At 40.8% G+C, this 23,581-nt stretch overlaps 1 protein-coding gene across 1 annotated transcript in view; it reads left to right on the top strand.

Annotated features, from left to right (window-relative positions):
• The window catches only part of LOC139456135 (argininosuccinate lyase-like), a 35,189-nt gene that overhangs the window by 5,414 nt on the left and 6,194 nt on the right, over positions 1-23,581 (top strand). The window contains exons 2-13 of the mRNA XM_071237671.1: positions 6,368-6,419; positions 9,966-10,073; positions 11,390-11,476; positions 11,899-11,982; positions 13,259-13,413; positions 14,872-14,949; positions 16,000-16,077; positions 17,398-17,450; positions 17,838-17,900; positions 18,488-18,602; positions 20,466-20,550; positions 22,384-22,443. Of these exons, the coding sequence (XP_071093772.1) occupies positions 6,387-6,419; positions 9,966-10,073; positions 11,390-11,476; positions 11,899-11,982; positions 13,259-13,413; positions 14,872-14,949; positions 16,000-16,077; positions 17,398-17,450; positions 17,838-17,900; positions 18,488-18,602; positions 20,466-20,550; positions 22,384-22,443 (999 nt within the window). The 5' untranslated portion in view covers positions 6,368-6,386. The remainder of the gene's footprint in view (positions 1-6,367; positions 6,420-9,965; positions 10,074-11,389; positions 11,477-11,898; positions 11,983-13,258; positions 13,414-14,871; positions 14,950-15,999; positions 16,078-17,397; positions 17,451-17,837; positions 17,901-18,487; positions 18,603-20,465; positions 20,551-22,383; positions 22,444-23,581) is intronic.

The raw sequence follows: 23,581 nt of genomic DNA, 5'->3' as shown, positions 1-23,581 counted from the left end.
ACGGCAGCCATATTGAAAGCTATTTATGGCCATAACTGAGTCATTGTTTGTAAAAATGTATTGAAATTTGGTATCTATTCTGCTATTTGTGGGATAAGTTATTTTTTGTGGCCATATTTTAATATTTTACCTTCTTTTGACCCTGCTCTTAAATTCTCTCAAAATACATATTTACTCTGTAAATTTCTTCTGCACTGAAAGTTGGAAACTGAGGGAGCGGTCAATGGCAGACATGTTTCTCCTTGTGATGACGTCATATCATGTTCAATTCATTACCGTATATGACCGTAGATAAGCCGATCTCATAGATAAGCCGAGGTATTAACTTGGTCCTTGAAATCTGTTTCGAAATGTTATGTGCGGTAGATAAGCCTGACCTCCAACCTGAAACTATGTCTCATCATCATCGGAAATAGAATATCAACAAATACATATTATATTATGCAAGTTAATCCTGTTGTTACACCATCGGTAATAAAAAGTGTTCATTGTATATCTTTACTCATGTTTGTTATCTCGAAATGTATTTTATCAATTTTAATCAAAATTTCATTCAGTTAAATTAACATTAGTTTTGGCGAAATCCTGTGTCCCTCCGATACTTACAGCTTCGGTTTGCCCCGTTCCGCTTTATCACATTCCGTGACAGCACCAACTCACCATTATTTACAGCAACCACGATCATATTACTGCTATTGACACCCTTAAACGAACATTAGTTGACAGAGAATGGATACATATCTAATAACTGCCGTACTTTGACTCGTTAAAAGTAATATTTGTTGTAGTTTCACGATTAGATGTCAACATATTCTTATTCTACGGTCATACACGGTAGATTTTAGTATTAGTTTTTAAAATTTATGCAGACAATATTTAAATATCAGTGTTGACATCAACTTTTGTTTTTGTGTGTCTTTGTTTTCTAAAGTGCTGACTACATATTCAGGTGAGCTACAGTGCCATGGCACCATTTTTTATATTTGCGAAAGTACTTGAGTACTGTAATACGCTAAGTTTATGACTACATCAATATACACAACAGCTTGTATTATATTTAATGTAGTCGTTTTATTAAACGTCCTTGACCAACCTTTCAACCAGTCTGCAAGTAATCTTTATGAGAGCCTGAAACAAATACCGTATTCGACGTAATAAGCGCCCAGGGTGCTCTCAAAATTAGAAATAGGGGGGTCTTATTAGAAAATTATTTTGGTGAAAAAAAAACGAGCTGAAAGATCGTAAATTTTGTGGTTTATGCTGACAGCCGGAAATGTTGACATACGACAGATATATTTTTCCAGAATTTAATTGCCCATAATTAAAGCGCATATAACACACAAGTGTATATTATACACAAATAAATAAGTCTTGTGTACATTGATCAATAGGAAGGGGTGCTGATTGGGATTGTTCACTAGTCAATATATTAGCAAATATCGCCGTTGGAGCTTATTAGAGCGGGGCGCTTTTTACGTCGAATACGGTAAATGCAGTACAGCCCATGCAAGTCTGTTATATTTGGTAAGTCTAGATTCTTTCAGTATGAGGAAATGAAGAAAATCTCTTGGCTTCTTTTTAATATTTTTTATGACTTTAATTTTTCTTTTCAATGAAATATGTTCCTTAATCCTGAAGGTTCTTATCTTAAGCCTGAAGGTTCAGTGATGTTCGTATTTTGAGCAGAAAATGCACCTCTATGGAAAGGGTGCCAGTTTTCCTAATGAACACATTATCCTGAACATGTTAACACTGGAAATTGCATGTTAACAAAACTGCTCCAGACTTGCTATATACCTGATGATAAGTAGTTGTCCATAAAGTAATGTCACTAGTCCTAAAATTTTACAAGCCTTGGACAAGTTATTTTCAAACCATGCTGTAGATGTTTATGTCAGTGCAGGTTCAAACAGGGCAATAAAATGTGGGGCCATATAGTCAAAGGGAGACAACTGGCGTTCATGTTAGTGCATATGGTGTCAGTCCTACTTATTAATAAAATCATAATTGATTAGTTCCGGTTGGCAATGTCTTGATTTATTTGACAGAGGCAGAGCTGTTAGTTGATTTATCCTTTATAACATGCTCGTGTACAGTCACATCACACAGGCACAGCCAATATCAGCCATTGATTTTCAATCAAACGTGTTGACTCTCCACATATGGAACGAAATTTGTCACTTGCCTGACATCACATTAGGCAGCAGGGACGCTGGTACGGAGGCTGCAGATATTCTGTAAGTGTCGGCTTTGTTCTGTTGCACAGCTATGTCCAAGGTTGTTGTTTGGGAAATGTTTTATCACAGTCTAGGTTGATTTATCTTTTCATTAAGGGTGCGTGGTATTACCGGTATATCGGTAAATTGAGGTATATTCTTTCATTATACGTATCACAATATCATGTTTTAGTGCTCGGTATACTGGGTGAATTCAAATTGTGATATTTGTTGTGTTTAATGTTATTCACTTGCCAAATACATGTACCTTCGAAATGCTTCTGTAATTCAAAAATGCAAGTTCGCATTCTGGAGTTCTTCTGTGGCAGTGGGGTAAGACCAAGTCATCACTTCGTGAGTGCATCCTTGCGTATTTATTAAATGAATAATCGTTATCCTGTTCCAGCATCTTGTTTTGTTACATTTTTGAACTTCATTTCCTGCATTGATGATTCAAATTGCTTCTGATTGTGCATTGTAAAATATTTTGATACACTTTAAACATCCAATACCCATTCCTACTTTTTATTAATGTGGTATCCGTTTATCCAGCTGATTGCTACGAGCTTTTTTAATCTGAGAAAAAGTTGCCCAAGTTTGTATTTGTAAGGTACGGTAAATCTGGAAATCAATGCGTCTCCAAATTAATACAACTGATGACCCCCAGCCAAAAATGTGACTCAATATCAATGTGACTCCCCCACCCCATCCCCAGTAGAATGATACATACCCTTACCTTAATCCAATCAAACAGCAAATAGCACCGCTTATTAGCGCTGAGTGGAGCACTTCCGTAAAAACAATAAACAGTGTTTTCCTTAAAAAAATCACACATGCTGACCGGAAGTTGAAAGTCAATAAAATAATTGAACCAACAACAGTTCACTGATTGGTATGCAGAGGTGTCAACAAGCTTGTCACAAGTGGGTAGAACTCTTGATTCCAGCACTAATAACTCACTGGATGCCCATTTTGTAATTCCTATTCAGCCCACAGAGATACCATGCCACAGTTTAACATGAATACCCCTCCGACTCCGAGCCGACCAGTCCTTGCTTTAGCCCCTTAACGCCGAGCGCCAGACAGGGTAACAACAAGTACCATCTTTTAAAGTCTTTTGGTATGACGCGGCCAGGGATCGAACCCAGGACCTTCTGCTCTCCGGGTGGATGCTCTACCACTAGACCACGGAGGCAGCCCCCATAAAAGAGGAAGAGGATTAATTTGCATTATTGTATTGAATACAATTTGAAAATAAGAAAATAAACCCCATTTTGAACAGATTAACAATTTTTGCCCAATTTCCCTGCAAAGGGTAGATAGTTTGGAATCCAACTGAAAAATCCCAGGACTAAATATCAAACTTGCCCAATAAAATAATTAAGAAGAAATGCACTGAGAGTGAATTACCTAGACCTGTTCAGATGATCACATACAGCCCCAGGACTGCAGCAAATGTTCCTGACATTTTAGAACACCCCAATTCAAGTTAACATGGTTGCAGCTCCTTTTATAGCATTGTGGAGGTGACTTGTGTTGCAGTGCCAACAGGACCAGTAAAGAGGAATGGGTGTTATAATGAACGCAATGTTAAAATGACCCTGAATTTACGAAATATTTTCCCAATTTGCCTGCTAAAAGCCGAAGTTTGGAATCCTAGATAAACCCCTCCACAACACTGTATATAATGAAAGTTAACCTGTCACCGAATGTATGCCAATGTTGACCCCCAGCCTAAAATGTGACCTGCAATTAGTGCGAGTAGCACTACCTTTGAACTGTAAATTTGTTTTGTTTGTTTGTTTGTTGTTTAACGCCACACTCAGCAATATTCCAGCTATATGAAGGCAGTCTGTAAATAATCGAGTCTGGACCAGATGGTCCAGTGATTGATATCATGAGCATCGATCCACGCAGTTGGGATAGGATGACATGCATCAACCAAGTCAGCGAGCCTGACCACACGATCCCGTCAGTCGCCTCTTACGACAAGCATAGTCGCTATTTACAGTAAGCATGGTTTGCTGAAGACCTATAATAAACTAAGACGTCAAGACTGTAGACTAAGATTACCACGATTTAGTGTGGATTGAAAGCAGTTCGACTGATTATTTTCCATGTTCACAAACTTAACTTAACTTATATGTGATCTAACGTCCATGAAATCAAAAGCAGGAAATTTCATATAATGCATATTCAAATGAGATGGGTTGGGACACTAACTCAGATTGTACAGGTTCCAACTGTTCTTAGTGGTTGTCAATGAGCAGTGTGGTGTATTCACCACGACAGCTGTTACTGTTCTGGTCATGTTCATTATATGGGTGGGTGGGTGGTCGGGTAGTCTTGTGGTTCAAGCGGTCATGCCGAAGACCTGGGCATGATTCCCGACATGGGGACATTGTGTGAAGCCCATTTCTGGTGTCCCCCGCCGTGATATTGCTGGAATATTGCTAAAAGCGACGTAAAACCATACTCACTCATTATATGAGTGAGCAGATAATTCAACCAGGTTGACTGCTTGATCAACTTAACCATACATGACAGTCAGTACCTGGTGAGAAGAAGACTAAATGTAAAGCTCAATTACATTGTTTACTGTGAGCTACTGGTAGAGCAGGACATGCTTACCCTTTTCACAATAAAACCTTGTGTTAGATATTTTCAGTTATCCATTCTTATGATTTTCACCACAATTTTGCCTTTCTCGTCTAGTGGAATCTGTTTTAGCCGATAGTCAAAACTGATTATTCTCTGGCGTTGACGTTTCATATTTGTTATATATGTCATTGTTTATGCCTTTGTGCAGTGAACCGGACATGACACTATACTGCAATAAGTTCAGATGAAAATGTGTTACTTTAGGATTGAGAGCATGGGACACTTGCATTTTTTGTGTTGCAGACAAGTCTCGTTAATCTAACACTCGTTAATCCAACAATCAGCTTTACCCGACACTAAAAATGGGAACCAATTACGTCAGTGCTATTTAGACCCGTTTTCCAATTGTCTCGCACTCCAACTCCAACACAACAAATTTGCAACAAATTATTGAAATCACTCTTTAATCTGTCTCGTTAATCCTTTAAATAATACTTTAAATAAACAAAACAGGATCAATTACATGCTCAGATTACCTCCATCTCATTATGATTATGATTAGAAAACATATTCCGCTAACAATGCAACATAAAAATATAAATATTTAATTTTTCATTTTTTTGTTACAATGTGTTTGTATCGTTAACTATCATGTAGTTGTCCGAATTTTTATCATGGATGTTGATACTTCTTCAACCATGTCAGATTAATGGGACTTGACTGTAATTAGTGATAATTACATGCTCACATTTATTTCATGATTTACAGTATGACTCCGTCACATATCAATACTTATTACCTACGATAGCAAACATATCAGGGTTCATAAAAACCATATGTGCTCTTCGGTCATATCACGTCATTCAGACGGCATTGTTGACGTCATTCAAATTTTATTGTGACGTGAGGTCTGAATGACATCACACTAGAAACGACATCATAGCTGAAGATTGTTGACGTCATTAGACAAATTGACGCTCCTCTGCTGTTGCGACCAGCTGTCTTTGCAAGTAAACACTAAAATTCGTCTCTGTGTGAAGACATCTTCTTCGGTAATAAACAGAGAATTATGTTCTTTGTGTTTAACTCACAAGACTGGTATATTATAGCTTGTTCTATTAGTATTATGTTTATGATTTAGCATTTTGTTTCATGACAATAAGACCCGTGAAGATTCCGGGGTAGAATAGGTCTTCAGCAACCCATACTTGCTGTAAAAGACGACTATGCTTGTCGTAAAAGGCGACTATGGGGATCAGGTGGTCAGGCTCGCTGACTTGGTTGATACATGTCATCGATCCCAATTGCGTGGATCGATGCTCATGATATCAATCACTGTATTGTCTGGTCCAGACTCGATTATGTACAGACCGCCGTCATATAGCTGGAATATTGCTGAGTGCAGCATTTTTAACAACAAATCAACCAACCAACCAATCATGACAATAAAATATATTACTCATACCACGATGCACTAATTCTTGCCGGTCATTGTTTCAGTCCTTGAATGAATACCTTATCTTTGGTTTACGATGTGTTGTATTTTCCAGATACTGAGGTACATCCAAGATGGCGGACTCGAAGCATGAAGGAGCGGGGGAGGTGTGTATTATGTGATCCAATGAGTAGACTGATAGTGTATCGTGTGGTTAATATGGTTGAACCCGTGAAGATCCGGGTTAGAATTGATCTTTGGCAACCCATGCTTTAGCAGACTCGCTGACTTGGTTGATGCATGTCATCCCATCCCAATTGCTTACATCAATGCTGATGTCAATCAGTGGATTGTCTGGTTGAGACTCATTTAAATGGATGATGACACCTGTCACAAGGTTGACATGGTGGCATAAGCAGTCTGTTAAGTTCTTATTGTTGATTTCTTACTAAAAATTGACTTCTTCTTACTATTTTCCATTTATGGAGGTAAAAATGTAAAAAGCTGTGTGCACACTTTGCATAAATCCATTACAGAGATTTTCACAGTTTTAAGGTTATTTTAGGTTGTTATTTCAATGAAGCTGGAACTGTGATCACGTAGGATGATCTGTTTTGAGGATTGGGTGGCCACTGAAGATACAAGTTTGATTTCAAGGAGTGACAGTGTTGTGGCAGCATCAGGTAGCAGTGATATGCCATCTTATCATCCGTCCATGTCAAAATGTTGAGATCTGATTGGTTCATATGATCGTGACAAAATACAATGCATCCCACCAGGGAGCGAAATAAAAAAATTTGAGTGGAAGAATCCCTTATTCCCCTTATTCACGCTTCGAAGCCAAAAAGCTGTACATTGATTTAATATGAGTCCATGAAAGTCACGTGACTCAGGACAAGTTAACTTAGCCCAAATGAACAGCTGTTTTCTATCATTTTTCAATTTGTTTTAATTCTTTTACAAACATTTGTGGTGTAAAACAATGCTAACACAGGACACTTAAAACCACATGTTCCCCTCGTGATACTGAGCACTACAACATTCAATGTATGCTGTTGGGAGATTTATCAGCAGTATGACACTTACCGATCTTCCTGAGGGTAGGGAGTTAACTGCCTATAAAAGTCCAGTTTTCACCCTTGCCTAACTAGGCTGGAATTATGGAGTTATTTTCTGGCGGAACTAATTAGTCTATGCATAGTCCAGTCGACATCCTGTTGGTAAACTGCCTTGCAGATTTCGATCGATTGCAGGATTTGCCCAGCATGTGTTCCATCAACTTAGCATCAACAGATATTTTCCATATCTTTTCATGTTTTTAATCAAGGTGCTCACATAATTTAATGGTCTTCAAGAAGTAAGACCAGTTATATTACAGTATAGATATTGTCTTCACTGGGCGCCGCCATATTATTTGAAGCACATGCAAGTGATGTGTGATGCGGAATCTGATTGGTCAATAGGAGGAAGGGTATAGATGGGATATAACTCTAAATAGCCACTGGTGGCGCTATGATCGAGCCCAGAAATTCCAGCCTAGTTTGGTAAGGGTGGAAACTGGACTTTTACTGTCAGTTAACTCCCTTGCCTCAGGAAGATGGACACTTACCCAGCAGGCTGCTGTGGTGGAGATGACAATATAATCACATTGACTCATTTGGTTGTATATGTGAAATGTTTTGATATATTATTAATTGTAGTCTTATTGATGGTGATTAGTTTAAGGTCACATGTACTTGGTATGTTACTTTTATTATTATTTTTATAGAATAAATAAACATGATGAAGTGTTCAGAGAATGAATGTTGATTTCCTGAAAAACACCATGTAACAGCTGGTGGCATTACCATGGCAAGCACGGCTGAATGTTTACTGTCATGCGGAAGGATCTCTGTAAAATAAAAGAATTCTTTTTGTGTTTTTGAATATCATCAGTATAACTGAATGCAAAGGTGGTAGACAGCAGTAGATGGTAGACTGCAATAGATGGTAGACTGCAGTAGGTGGTAGGTTGCAGTAGATGGTAGACTGCAGTAAGTGGTAGACAGCAATAGATGGTAGACTGCAATTGATGGTAGACTGCAGTAGATGGTAGACTGCAGTAGATGGTAGACTGCTGTAGGTCGTAGACTGCAGTAGATGGTAAACTGCAAATAGGTCATAGACTGCAGTAGGTGGTAGACTGCAAATAGGTCATAGACTGCAGTAGGTGGTAGACTGCAGTAGGTGGTTGACAGTAGTAGATGGTAGACTGCAATAGGAGGTAGACAGCAATAGGTTGTACACATAATTTTATTTAAAGCATATTGTACTCTGCAAAATAAACCCGAGCAAATAGTAGAATCATAAATATCTTACAGAGTGTGTCCATATAAACATGATACCAACAATGAATTGGTCACTTGGATTGGATTGGGATTGATTTGTGTGGAAAGAATGAGGTACAACAGAAATTTGATGAAAAGATGGAAAAATCACAAAACACAACCAAGTGAGAGCCTGGCACTGAAACACACCAACATGACATGCACGTGCAACATCACTTGTTGGGATATATAAACGTGGGGAACATTATGTACAAACTGCCTACAGGAAGTGGACAGATTTAGTGGCAACACTGTGATGATGTGGGCTGCCATCTCCTACACTGGTAGAACAGACCTAGTACAGTTTCTGGGTAATCGGATGAGATTCTTCGGCCACACGTCCTTCCCATTAAGCAACAAGCAACAGTGGCGATGGAGCTGTTAACGTCTGTTCCAAAATGAAGCTATGTTGGTGTATGGGTCCAGGGTATTGGTTGGTTGGTTTATTGTTAAACACCTCACTCAGCAATATTCCAGCTATATGATGGCAGTCTGTAAATAATTGAGTCTGGACCAGACAATCCAGTGATGACACCATGAACATCGTTCCACGTAATCGGTATACGTGACATGCATCAACCAAGTTAGCGATCCTGACCACTCAATCCCGTAGTCGCCTCTTATGACAAGCATAGTCACCTTTTACGGCAAGCATGGGTTGCCGAAGACCTTTTCTACCCCGGGTCTTCACGGGTCTCCAGACTATTGATCAGAATGGAGATACATACTCTGGATAATTGTGGTTGCATGTGGTCTATTATAGCGACTGATTTATGACACCCATTGTGTGAAGAACATTTGATTGCAAAGGCTCATTACCCTGGAGCCATGACATCTATATGCCTTGAAACACTTAATTGCTGTTATTTATAAGATGCTGATCCTAATTTGTTAATCCCCATTTTTGTGTACATCGACCGTCTGCCATCCTGAACGAGATGTGCAAGTATGTCACTGATGATTTACTGTTTACATTTATATTTATTACTTACTAAATGTCAGGTGATCTTGGCTATATAAGCCTTTGGTCCAATGAGATTGAAGGAAAAAAAAAAGGTCTTACCCTTAGCCTAGCTAGGGTTAGGCTGGGTGCTCTGGGGCACCTAGACAACAACCACAACCACTATGTGCTGACCTGGCACATAGTGTCTTTTGTATGTATATATCTACATGTATAAAGTAAAACTGTATATACTGCAAGCCATCGTCTCCAAGTTGTCACTTCCTACTGAGAACCATACGTCGGCCCCCTGCATATACGAGTATGCAAATTATTCATTAATCAACGTCAGACCACACGAGTTGTTATGTCATTCGTTTATATCCTCTCATTGTTTGACCCACTAGGGGAGTAAGCTGTGGGGTGGCCGGTTCACTGGGGCAACAGACCCGATCATGGAGAAGTTCAACGCCTCCATCTCCTATGACAAGAGGATGTGGAAGGCTGACATTGAGGTACTTCAATCTGTTATTTCCTGATTCAAACTTTTCTTAACAAGGGCTGCAGCTTGAATATGTTTATTTATATAAAACTAAATTTCCACGATTGTCAGTGTCATTTTGGTTTTGCCAAGGTATTATTCTTTTTCTGAAACTGTTTGTTTAAGATGTTGCTTTTATAAAATAGTTTTGTTTACATTTTGTGTCCAAGGAAAACCAATTATAAGAAACAACCACAACAAATTTGCTGTAAGTGAAAAAATGTTCATGTTAAACTACACATGCACCTAGACATGCTAGGGTGGTTCCTTGGTTCAACAAATATTGAATACACTAGTCACAGTATGTTTCGATCAGAACTATACTCACTGCAAAAGAAACGCGAACCATAGAAACATATAGAGAAGTATGTTTGTTAAGAAGAGATGTTTCCAATGTGTATCAATTAATGACAAAACTAACAAGCAGTCAAGTGTTACCGCAGAGTGTCTTTTTACTTTTCATAATATGTTGCACGTGATTTCCCAACTTGACACCCTAATCCTGCACGAGACAAAAGGTGCATTCATTGATCTATGACGTCACATGTGATGTGTTTATGAGTGTCTGTTCACACAACAAACCAGTATGTTCGTTTGTACTTGAAACCAATCTAATGTCTCTTGAATATGAGTAATTCTTCATATATTAACCGACATACAGTAAACTACATTTATATCGAACACGCTTATAACCAACTGATGGATATAACAAACTGTTTCTTGGTCCCGTCCATTTGCTGTAGTTATGCTGTATATGCTTATAACGAACTGCAGTTATAACGAACTAAAATTAGTAGTCCCTTTGAGTTCGTTATAACCGTAGTTTACTGTATATGTTTTTTTGCGTTTCTTTTGGTGGTGAGTATAGTTTGATATGTTACTCTGTTGTGTCATGCTTGCCGTAATAGGTGACTAACAGGATCGGGTGGTCAGGCTCGCTGACTTGGTTGATGCATGTCATTGTATCCCAATTGCGTGGATCAATGCTCATGATGTCAATCACTGGATTTTCTGGTCCAGACTTGATTTTTTACAGATCGCCGTCATATAACTGGAATATTTCTGAGTTTGGCGTTAACCAACAACAAACAAACATGTTGTCTAGCATGGGAACGACCATATTAAATGAGCAAAATAAGTCCCACAGATGACATCTCTACTATGTCAGCTTGCTAACAGGATTAACTTCTTTGTTCATGTTGACCAACCTCGGATCAGAAGGTGGTTCGAATCCCATAACGGGACTGGAAACTGTGATTCGGGTCTTTCCATCTGCTGACATTGTTTCAGGGAAGTCAGGCGTATGTGAAGGCCCTGGAGAAGGTGGGCATTGTGACGGCGGCCGAGAGGGACTCCATACTTGGTGGCTTGGAGAAGGTGACGTTTACAACCTGAAGGGTCTCTGGTGTGTGTCTCAGAGATTTATCTAGGATCTTAAGCTAAGCGCCCATGATAGGCAAACTGGGAAACAGTTTAAAATTACTAATGATTGTAAAGTTCATATGTTCTTACATTTGAGGATGCAATTTAGAAGTCTTTAGAAAGTATGGTCTGGTTCACAATTTACAGCGAGATATGGCTGGAAGTGTCATTTTGAATGCCAGTAAACTGCATTTATGGAGATTCAGACAAATCATCGAGAAAGACGGTCTTTGGTAGGTATCAGTGAAGAATGTACTACCAGTTTGGGGAATGAAATAGGACCTCCACTCATGGGCGGATAACTCACTTTTGTCTTGGCCCTCTGATGTTGCTGGACCATTGTTAATCACTGACTCGGGAATTTGATGTGTTTGCAGGTTAAAGAGGAGTGGCAGAAAGATGAGTTTGAGCTGAAGCCAGGGGACGAAGACATCCACACTGCCAATGAGAGGAGGCTCAAGGTTGTTATTCAGAGTTATTCAGGGACAAAAAATTTTTGGAACAGAACATGTTCATGTTTTTTTACTATGTTGATCAGGATTAGGATAAGGTCTAAGTTAAGAAAAACTTCAGTGCAGGAGACGATGGACATTGTTTTGTCAATGCTTCAGGAGCTTATCGGTGCAACAAGATAACTAACTTAAGAAACACGTCAGTGCAGGTGGCGATAGACATGCTTGTGTGAATGTTTCAGGAGTTGATCATGCAGCAGGATGACTAAATTAAGAGAAGCGTCAGTGCAGGTGACGATGGTGTGAATGTTTCAGGAGTTGATTGGTGCAGCAGGATGACTAAATTAAGAGAAGCGTCAGTGCAGGTGACGATTGTGTGAATGTTTTAGGAGTTGATTGGTGCAGCAGGATGACTAAATTAAGAGCTGCATCAGTGCAGGTGACGATGGTGTGAATGTTTCAGGAGTTGATCGGTGCAGCAGGATGACTAAATTAAGAGAAGCAAGCGTCAGTGCAGGTGACGATGGTGTGAATGTTTCCGGAGTTGATTGGTGCAGCAGGATGACTAAATTAAGAGAAGCAAGCGTCAGTGCAGGTGACGATGGTGTGAATGTTTCAGGAGTTGATTGGTGCAGCAGGATGACTAAATTGAGAGAAGCTTCAGTGCAGGAGACGATGGTGTGAATGTTTCAGGAGTTGATCGGTGCAGTAGGATGACTAAATTAAGAGAAGCGTCAGTGCAGGAGACGATGGTGTGAATGTTTCAGGAGTTGATCGGTGCAGTAGGATGACTAAATTAAGAGAAGCGTCAGTGCAGGAGACGATGGTGTGAATGTTTCAGGAGTTGATCGGTGCAGCAGGATGACTAAATTAAGAGAAGCATCAGTGCAGGTGACGATGGTGTGAATGTTTCAGGAGTTGATCGGTGCAGTAGGATGACTAAATTAAGAGAAGCGTCAGTGCAGGAGACGATGGTGTGAATGTTTCAGGAGTTGATCGGTGCAGCAGGATGACTAAATTAAGAGAAGCGTCAGTGCAGGAGACGATGGTGTGAATGTTTCAGGAGTTGATCGGTGCAGCAGGATGACTAAATTAAGAGAAGCGTCAGTGCAGGAGACGATGGTGTGAATGTTTCAGGAGTTGATCGGTGCAGCAGGATGACTAGATTAAGAGAAGCGTCAGTGCAGGTGACGATGGTGTGAATGTTTCAGGAGTTGATCGGTGCAGCAGGATGACTAAATTAAGAGAAGCGTCAGTGCAGGTGACGATGGTGTGAATGTTTCAGGAGTTGATCGGTGCAGCAGGAGGCAAGCTGCACACGGGCCGGAGCCGCAATGACCAGGTGGCCACCGACATGAGGCTGTGGATGAGAGACGCCCAGCTGCAGCTCCGCACTTACCTCACCGACTTCATCAGCGTCATCCTCAACAGGGCCAAGTCGTGAGTACACTGATGAAGAGAATGTCAGCTTAATGCGAGTCGCCCATTGGGGAATCCAGGTTGTATTGGCCCCCACCAACCTACGCTGGTCGTAAGAGGTGATCATGGATTGAGTGGTCAAGCTTGCTGACATGGTTGATTGTGTGTCTTCAGACCCCGATGACATAGTTGCTCATGTAGCAGGGCGTGGAGTTGTCCCACAGATGACATCCTTACCTTGTCAGCTTGCTGACAGGGTTAACCTCTTTGGTCACATGGACAAGGCGTCCGACCTATGATCAGAAGGACCGTGGTTCGAATCCCATCACGGGACTCTGAAATCTTTTGACCGCTACAGTCACAATATCGATTCACTGAATTGTCAGGTCCAGACTTGATTATTTACTGGCCAATTGTTTATTGAGTGAAGTGTTTAACAGCAACCAGAACAAACAAGCAATACCAGTACACCAAGAAAGTGAGGGTTTACAGGTTTCAATAATGTCGCTTAATGTGTATTTATTTTTAGTTCACTAAATGATCACAGAAATCAAATGAGTCATGCTCTGGGCATATCTTTTGAGAACCCTACCATTGCCTGATACAGAAACAGTGTATTAAGGAGATGAGACTGTAAAGCTATGGCACATGTTCACTGACACACATTGTTGTTCCTGTGATTTAATCTGAGCATACGCTGGCTTCCTTTTTGCTTGAATCAGGCTGCGTCTTGATTTGACTACACAGCAAATCAACCCAATCCCAATTAAAATCAGATCCTAGTTCTCGCTATCGCTAAACAAAGATCTGAGGACATCCCATTACGGGGCATGTCAGAACGACCTTTCATCCGACCGGATCATGAAAGTGACCGTTGAAATGTGTTTTCTAATCATGCAACCTTGAAAACGTCAACACGGAGTATTCCGAACGACAGTTACGACCCGTACGACTGATTCGTCAAAATTATCGTCTATCTCTTGCTTCAGTGGGATAAACATTTGAACGGAGGAGGCGTTGCACAGTATGTGGGAAGCATTGCTATACAATCTCAACCATATATTAGACATTCCGGAATGTTCGTTTGTTCAGTTTTCAAAATTTTAATCGAGAACTGTGTCAACATATTTTTCAAGCGTAATCTGAAATGGAAGCCACCAGGTTGAAACGATTGCCGTAATGCTCGAGAAAGCTGCTTTGTAACTGGCTGATGTCGACTTCTTGTAGGTCAATTCAGTAGTCGGTCAAAGTTCGCGAAAGGTCGGTCTGACGTGACCCGTAAATGGGATGTCCTCAGATCTTTGTTTAGCAGCAGCGAGAACTCAGATCTGATTTTAATGAGATTGCAAATCAACTGTGAAGTTAGTGGTGATAGCTTTCTGTATTGACACAATCACAATAAATGATACCAGCTTTCCTTTTTCTTCAAATGTTTTTTTCTTTTAACTTTGCCAATAATTTGTTTGAAATATTTTTCAGAGAAATTGACATTTTACTACCTGGTTACACACACCTGCAGAGAGCACAGCCAATCAGATGGAGCCACTGGTTGCTTAGGTGAGTCTTTGTGAGTTTGAGTCGGTGGCTGCAAAAATAGTTTCTAAAGAAATAATATTAATAGAATAAGCTTGAGTTAGAGTATAGCAGTGGGAAAGAGAACAGTTTTATTGATCATTTATCAGAGTTATTATAAAATTAAGTAATTTGTGATAAAGGTGTATAAATTGAAAAAATGTTATTTCTGATATGTAAGCCCTTTGGAATATTTTTTATGCAGTTTGATTAACATAAACATGGTCAAAGTATCAAATGATACTTTGTTATTTAGGTTATGTACTGGTATGCCCAATGGGTACATGATTGTTGTCATGGAGATGGCAAATCCCTTCCAAACTGACGTTCATTTGATAGAATTTTATGAGTAGAAGTTGTTGTGATTATGTTCTGTTTTAGCTAGGTGCTGGACAGGTAACTCCGGTACAACCCGGACCCATGTTAGTCACATGATATATTGTTTAATGACAAAAACTCACTGTAACTCCATGGTTACACTACAAAACTCTGATGTCCCCATTTTTTCTGACTATGCACACATTCCTTCTGACTTTTATGTTTTTGAATAAAGATAAAGCTTCAGTCAAGTTCAGTTTTTGCCAGGGCTCATGTAAGACAATTCCCAATGACACATTATGTTCCAAGCTCTTGAGGCCTGCAGCAGTTACCAGGTAGGGTCAGGTAATAGCGGGGTGGGTACCCGGGTAGTAAATGTGGACTCGTCCCAGCCCTTATTTCTAGCATCAGGGTAGGGCAAGAGGGCCCTCAGTTACCTGAAGCACCCCAGTTCATAGGGCAGAGTTGCATCCCTTAGGGTGCCAGAAAATTATCGTCATTGGTTCTCTCTGCTTATGTTTCAAGGTTTGTCAGCACCATATCCTTTCTCGTGGTTTTTGCAAGGTGATAAACGTCCAAGACCTATGTCACTTCAGGCTTTCCTTCACATGAAGCTGATATACCGTGATGATGTGAAATATTCTTCAAAGTGTCATCTCATCCAACTCTCTTAACTCTAAACTTGTATGACCACTTCTTCGTCCCTGTTGTGTTCAGCTATGGGTGGATGTTGCAGCGAGATCTGAAGAGACTTGACCAGTTGAGGGAGAGAACAGCAGTTTTGCCCCTTGGCAGGTCAGTACTGACAGAGTTGTCTCCTCTGAAGAGAGCATGCAGTTTGAAATAGATGATATGTTTGTATCATTTGTGCGTTCGTTGTTTAACGCTGCACTCTACAATATTCCGGCTTTATGATGTTGGTCTGTAAATAATCGAGTCACGACCAGACAATCCAGTGATGGACACACTGACCACCGATCCTGTTTGTCACTTCTTATGACCATCATGGGATTTTATATACCAGGGGTGAACTGATACATCGGTGCATCGGGAGTTTTCATGTGACTATGCAATACACAATTCATTTTTCATTCAAGTTGATACACTTGCTAAAATAAGTTACTTACTACTTGTTTAATGACCCACACCCCCGCCCCCATCCACAACCACACCTTTACCCCCAACCCCACCCCCACCCCCATCCACCCCCACTCCCGCCCCTTTCCACAACCACACCTCTATCCCCACCCCGAACCACACCCTCACCCCCTCCCTATCCACAACCACACCTTTACCCCCACCCACACCCCAACACACCCACCTCCATCCACTGCCCCACCCCCACCTTAATCCCAGTGGTGTTGTCAGTCAGATATTGCAAAATGTGTTGTAATTAGCCTTTCAAGTTCACTATTCACAACAGCCGCTACAAACATGTGTCTACATGTTGCTTTTCCCTTGGAACTTTCTCTGAAATATTTATGGTCAAGAAGTTTCCATGCGAATTGACGTAAATATGCGTACCGCGATACATATCGTATAGTGACCTATGTATTGGGATAAGTATCATATCATGACCTTGCTGTATCGTTTCACCCCTATTATATACTAATTCATGTTATCACATGCCTATGGTCTGCATTTGAAAAAGCAGTAAATCATGTCATAAAAACAGTTGATTAAAATATTTAAATTTTAATACTATTAAAATATTGTCCAGGTGCTGATTTTCAGTGGGAAATAAGCACTTTACAAATGTACATGTGTATTTGTAGTTTAGAAATTGTTCACTCAATTTTTGTGTGTTCTTAACACATAATTACCTGGTATTGAGATCATCAATCTTTTCAAGGTCACAGGTGGCCCAGTTGTCAAAGGCCCAACAACTTGCTGTACAGAGTTGTGTCCCTTATGTATGAGAGAAATCTGTGATTGCGGGGTTGATTTACAGATTCACACTGATAGCATTTTTAAGATTGTCAACACCATTCCTGTGTGGCTGCATTTCAACAAGGTGGTAAACATCTTATTTCAGTTTTGTCATGCCGTGATATAACTGAAATGCGGTTCAAAGCGGTGTTAAACTAGTCTCACTCACTTGTTGTTCTTGTTTAGTGGTGCACTGGCTGGGAATCCGTTCGATGTTGACAGAGACTTCCTTGCTAAAGGTAAAACGAGTGTTCTTATTTCTGTGTCATGTTTCAAAAGGTGTTTAGACAAGAATGTCTAAATTTCTAGTAACTTTGTGGCATCCATTAAAGCGATTGGCGGTGGGGTAGCCTAGATGTTAAAGCATTCGCTCGTCACACCAAAGACCCGGGTTTGATTCCCGACATGGGTACAATGTGTGAAGCCCCTTTCTGGTGTTCCCCATCGTGATGTTGCTCCTTTAAAGCGAAAAGTATTGAAGTCAGTTCTTTACACATTTTATTTGTTGACTGGAAGCAGAAGTGAAAAAATAATGTTTAGCCATGTTACAAACAAAAAGACTAAATACATATCACTCAGCATGAATATATAGAATGTGGTGTCAATGAATCGATCTTTGGTTTCAGAACTTGGCCTTGGGGATGTGACAGGAAACAGTTTGGATGCAGTCAGTGACCGAGACTTTGTCGGTGAGTTGTCTGGTCCAGACTGGATTATTTACAGACCGTCGTCATATAGTTGTAATATTGCTGAGGGCGGCATTAAACAACAAACAACAAATAGTGTTGTCGTTTTTTAAATTTCAAAGATAGGGCTACTCGCAATAATTTCGGGACTCATTTTAGGCTAGGGGCTGTTGCTCATCTTTAATTTGTAATGCGTTAATTTCATGATTTAAAGGTTGGTTTGCTGCACTCAGAAATATTCCAGCTATATGACGGTGGTCTGTAAATAATCAAGTCTGGACCAGACAATACAGTGATTGATATCATGAGCATAGATCTACGCAATTGGGATCCATGACATGCATCAACCAAGTCAGCGAGCCTGACTGCCCGATCACCTTAGTCGCCTTTTATGGCAAGCATGGGTTGCTGAAGACCTATTCTACCCTGGAACTTCACGGGTTCATTGCTTTAAGTAGTCGAACAATCATGAATATTTGATTAACTTTTGCTAATTTAGAAGCCAATTATCCCAGATATTCCTAATTGCCTTAAGCTGGGGCGTCTCTGTATCTGTTGCTGAGTTTGCGTCCTGTTCCGCCATGTTTCAGTGGAGTTTCTGTTCTGGGCGTCACTGCTCAGCACTCACCTCAGCCGCTGGGCGGAGGACCTCATCCTCTACTCCACCAAGGAGTTCAGCTTTGTCACGCTCTCGGACGCATACAGGTCAGTATGGATCAGTGTTGTAGCATTAGTGGAGCTTTGTCACGCTCTCGGACGCATACAGGTCAGAATGGATCAGTGTTGTAGCAATAGTCGAGCTTTGTCACACTCTCGGACGCATACAGGTCAGAATGGATCAGTATTGTAGCAATAGTGGAGCTTTGTCACACTCTCGGACGCATACAGGTCAGTATGGATCAGTGTTGTAGCAATAGTGGAGCTTTGTCACACTCTCGGACGCATACAGGTCAGTATGGATCAGTGTTGTAGCAATAGCGGAGCTTTGTCACACTCTCGGACGCATACAGGTCAGTATGGATCAGTGTTGTAGCAATAGTGGAGCTTTGTCACACCCTCGGATGCATACAGGTCAGTATGGATCAGTGTTGTAGCAATAGTGGAGCTTTGTCACACTCTCGGACGCATACAGGTCAGAATGGATCAGTGTTGTAGCAATAGCGGAGCTTTGTCACACTCTCGGACGCATACAGGTCAGAATGGATCAGTGTTGTAGCAATAGTGGAGCTTTGTCACGCTCTCGAACGCATACAGGTCAGTATGGATCAGTGTTGTAGCAGTAGTGGAGCTTTGTCACGCTCTCGGACGCATACAGGTCAGTATGGATCAGTGTTGTAGCAGTAGTGGAGCTTTGTCACGCTCTCGGACGCATACAGGTCAGTATGGATCAGTGTTGTAGCAATAGCGGAGCTTTGTCACACTCTCGGACGCATACAGGTCAGTATGGATCAGTGTTGTAGCAATAGTGGAGCTTTGTCACGCTCTCGGACGCATACAGGTCAGAAAGGATCAGTGCTGTAGCAATAGTGGAGCTTTGTCACACTCTCGGACGCATACAGGTCAGTATGGATCAGTGTTGTAGCAATAGTGGAGCTTTGTCACACTCTCGGACGCATACAGGTCAGTATGGATCAGTGTTGTAGCAATACCGGAGCTTTGTCACACTCTCAGACGCATACAGGTCAGTATGGATCAGTGTTGTAGCAATAGTGGAGCTTTGTCACACCCTCGGACGCATACAGGTCAGTATGGATCAGTGTTGTAGCAATAGTGGAGCTTTGTCACACTCTCGGACGCATACAGGTCAGAATAGATCAGTGTTGTAGCAATAGTGGAGCTTTGTCACACTCTCGGACGCATACAGGTCAGAATGGATCAGTGTTGTAGCAATAGTGGAGCTTTGTCACGCTCTCGAACGCATACAGGTCAGTATGGATCAGTGTTGTAGCAGTAGTGGAGCTTTGTCACGCTCTCGGACGCATACAGGTCAGTATGGATCAGTGTTGTAGCAGTAGTGGAGCTTTGTCACGCTCTCGGACGCATACAGGTCAGTATGGATCAGTGTTGTAGCAATAGTGGAGCTTTGTTTCAAAATTATGATTCAGTCAGTAGTTTTGTCGGAATGGAATGATTCATCAGTAGTTTTGTCAGATTCACTGATGCATAGTAATAAGCAAAAAGTGTGTTTATCAACAGTAATTTTCCAAATCTTCCCAATCGATCAGATCGTCTTGACTGGGTGCCGCCATTATGTTTGAAGCAAATACAAGTCATACGAGAGGTGGACTCTGATTGGTCCATAGGAGAGGCTTAGAAGGGACATAACTCATAATAGCCAATGGTGGCGCTACGATTGAGCCCAGGAATTCCAGCCTAGTTCGGCAAGGGTGGAAATTGGACTTTCATAGTCAGTTAACTCTCTTGCCTCAAGAAGATGCGTAAAACCATACTCACTCACTCATGGATGTACATTAAATGTCAGTAAGGCCTTGTGGGCCACAATCAGTCTGTCAGTATGATGATGATGATGATGTGACTGAGTTAATGATCATGCGTTGCCATCGACAGCACCGGGAGCAGCCTGATGCCCCAGAAGAAAAACTCTGACAGTTTGGAACTAATCCGTGGAAAGTCAGGAAGACTTTTTGGAAATGTATGTGGAAGAGTAGCTATGTCATTATCATTGTATGTGGTAGAGTAGCTATGTCATTATCAGTGTATGTGGTAGAGTAGCTATGTCATTATCACTGTATGTGATAGAGTAGCCATGTCATTACCAGTGTATGTGGTAGAGTAGCCATGTCATTATCAATGTATGTGGTAGAGTAGCCATGTCATTATCAATGTATGTGGTAGAGTAGCCATGTCATTATCAGTGTATGTGGTAGAGTAGCCATGTCATTATCAATGTATGTGGTAGAGTAGCCATGTCATTATCAGTGTATGTGGTAGAGTAGCTATGTCATTATCATTGTATTTGGTAGAGTAGCCATGTCATTATCATTGTATGTGGTAGAGTAGCTATGTCATTATCAGTGTATGTGGTAGAGTAGCCATGTCATTATCAATGTATGTGGTAGAGTAGCTATGTCATTATCAATGTATGTGGTAGAGTAGCCATGCCATTATCAATGTATTTGGTAGAGTAGCTATGTCATTATCAGTGTATGTGGTAGAGTAGCCATGTCATTATCAATGTATGTGGTAGAGTAGCTATGTCATTATCAATGTATGTGGTAGAGTAGCCATGCCATTATCAGTGTATTTGGTAGAGTAGCCATGTCATTATCAGTGTATGTGGTAGAGTAGCCACGTCATTATCAGTGTATGTGGTAGAGTAGCCACGTCATTATCAATGTATGTGGTAGAGTAGCCATGTCATTATCAGTGTATTTGGTAGAGTAGCCATGTCATTATCATTGTATGTGGTAGAGTAGCCATGTCATTATCAGTGTATGTGGTAGAGTAGCCACGTCATTATCAGTGTATGTGGTAGAGTAGCCACGTCATTATCAGTGTATGTGGTAGAGTAGCCATGTCATTATCAGTGTATTTGGTAGAGTAGCCATGTCATTATCATTGTATGTGGTAGAGTAGCCATGTCATTATCAGTGTATGTGGTAGAGTAGCTATGTCATTATCAGTGTCATTGTGCCTGCAGTGATTCAGGAGTTCTATAAGTCCCTAGAAGTCTGCTTGCAGTCACTGGTCTGCCTGGCCTCAACGCAACTATTACAGGCTACCATGATATAGCTGGAATATTGCTGACTGAAGCATAAAACAACATGCAATCATCACTCTCATGACTACTTCAATTAATGCGTTTGTAGCAGGGCGTGGAGTCATCCCACAGATGACATCCTTACCTTGTCAGCTTGCTGACGGGGTTAACCTCTTTGGTCATGTGGACAAGGCGTCCGACCTCGGATCAGAAGGTCCGTGGTTCGAATCCCATCACGGGACTCGGAAATTTTATGGCCGCTACATTGGCGCCCAACGTGGGGCTGAGCACGTTCATATCAAATTTGAGCAAAATAAGCCTCAGTACCCTACTATGCGGCCCGGGACGTGCCTTCTGTTGACGGGGGAGTATGTAGCAGGGCGTGGAGTCATCCCACAGATGACATCCTTACCTTGTCAGCTTGCTGACGGGGTTAACCTCTTTGGTCATGTGGACAAGGCGTCCGACCTCGGATCAGAAGGTCCGTGGTTCGAATCCCATCACGGGACTCGAAAATTTTATGGCCGCTACACGTTACTTTAGGAAAAGTCGTTTTTGTAGTGATTGGTTTTTTAAATGAGTCAAATTAAACTGTGATAAATAGGGATGATTGTATTACTCCCCTGTTCTGCCTGAGATCACAGTGTAGCACTTGAACAACGAGTCCTAATAGAATCAATAAAGAGTAATTAGAAAGCAGCATGAGTTTACTCCCTTGCTTGTGTGATGAGTCCCATGACAGATGTATTGTCCGTGATGTTGCAGTGTTCGGGGTTCATGATGTCCCTGAAGGGGATTCCCAGCACCTATAACAAGGACCTCCAGGTAATTTACATCTACATTTACAGGACATTTACAGGACATTTACTGGTCATTTAGGCGACCTCTACAAGACAATAAGATCTACAGGACATATTCAGGACATGTACAGGACATTTACAGGACATTTACAGGTCATTTACAGGTCATTTAGGCGACCTCTACAAGACATTAAGATCTACAGGACATATTCAGGACATTTACAGGACATTTACAGGACATTTACAGGACATATACAGGTCATTTACAGGTCATTTACTGACATTTTCTATTGAGAGACTAGTAGTAAAATCCTAAGTGGTACAATACATGCCATTTTGTCTGACAACTTCAAGCCTGGCAAACTTTTTTCAAAGTGATTGATATTATTTCATGACACTACTGTTTTTGGAAAATAAATTGTGTACAGCACAACTACTCATCATATATATAAATTTTAAGCAATTAGAAAACATGAAATTTGGAAGTATGACTTATAATTAAGTGTTTGAAATATATTGTGATAGTTTCTGTATTGCGATGTATTGCGATATATCTGGAGCTGAAGTGTTTGACACAAATCGCTGGTATTTTCTACATATTAAAGTAAATATTACGATGTGAAAGTCCGCAAGATCAGTAGCCGCCATTATGTAGTCATGGATACTGGGAAAATAACAATGTTAGAGAAAAGTCACTCTTCTCAGAAATTTAAATGTTTACAGACAATGATTCTTGTTATACCTCTATTAAGAATCTTGCAATTCCATTCATTAATCTGTACCACGTAACGAAACAATACATTTCAATGTAGACCCCCAAATCATGTGACTGACACTGACCTCGAAGAATGACCTGTCACATGATCAGTATTGACCTGTCATGTGATGAATACTGACTCATCTGCTAGAAAACAAGATGGCATCTAGCATATTAACATTTTACGGTTCGCAGCTATGTTACTGTAATGAAACAGAGAAGGGTTGAAAGACTTCATAAACTTTCAAGTGAATTTCAGTACAACATAACGATTGATTAAAATGACAAGGTCAATATGCGAAAACAAGGACCCTCGGACCCAACCCCTTCAGCGGTTTTACCGGACCTCAGCCTCGGTCTGGTCTGACCTCCTCATGGCTCGGGTCATTGTTTTCTCATTTTGACT

This window comes from Haliotis cracherodii, unplaced genomic scaffold (assembly GCF_022045235.1).
Source record: "Haliotis cracherodii isolate W230 unplaced genomic scaffold, xgHalCrac1.p SCAF_11, whole genome shotgun sequence".
NCBI lineage: Eukaryota > Metazoa > Mollusca > Gastropoda > Lepetellida > Haliotidae > Haliotis > Haliotis cracherodii.
Note: the sequence above shows the minus strand (reverse complement) of the source record. Positions and strands in the feature narration are given on the sequence as shown.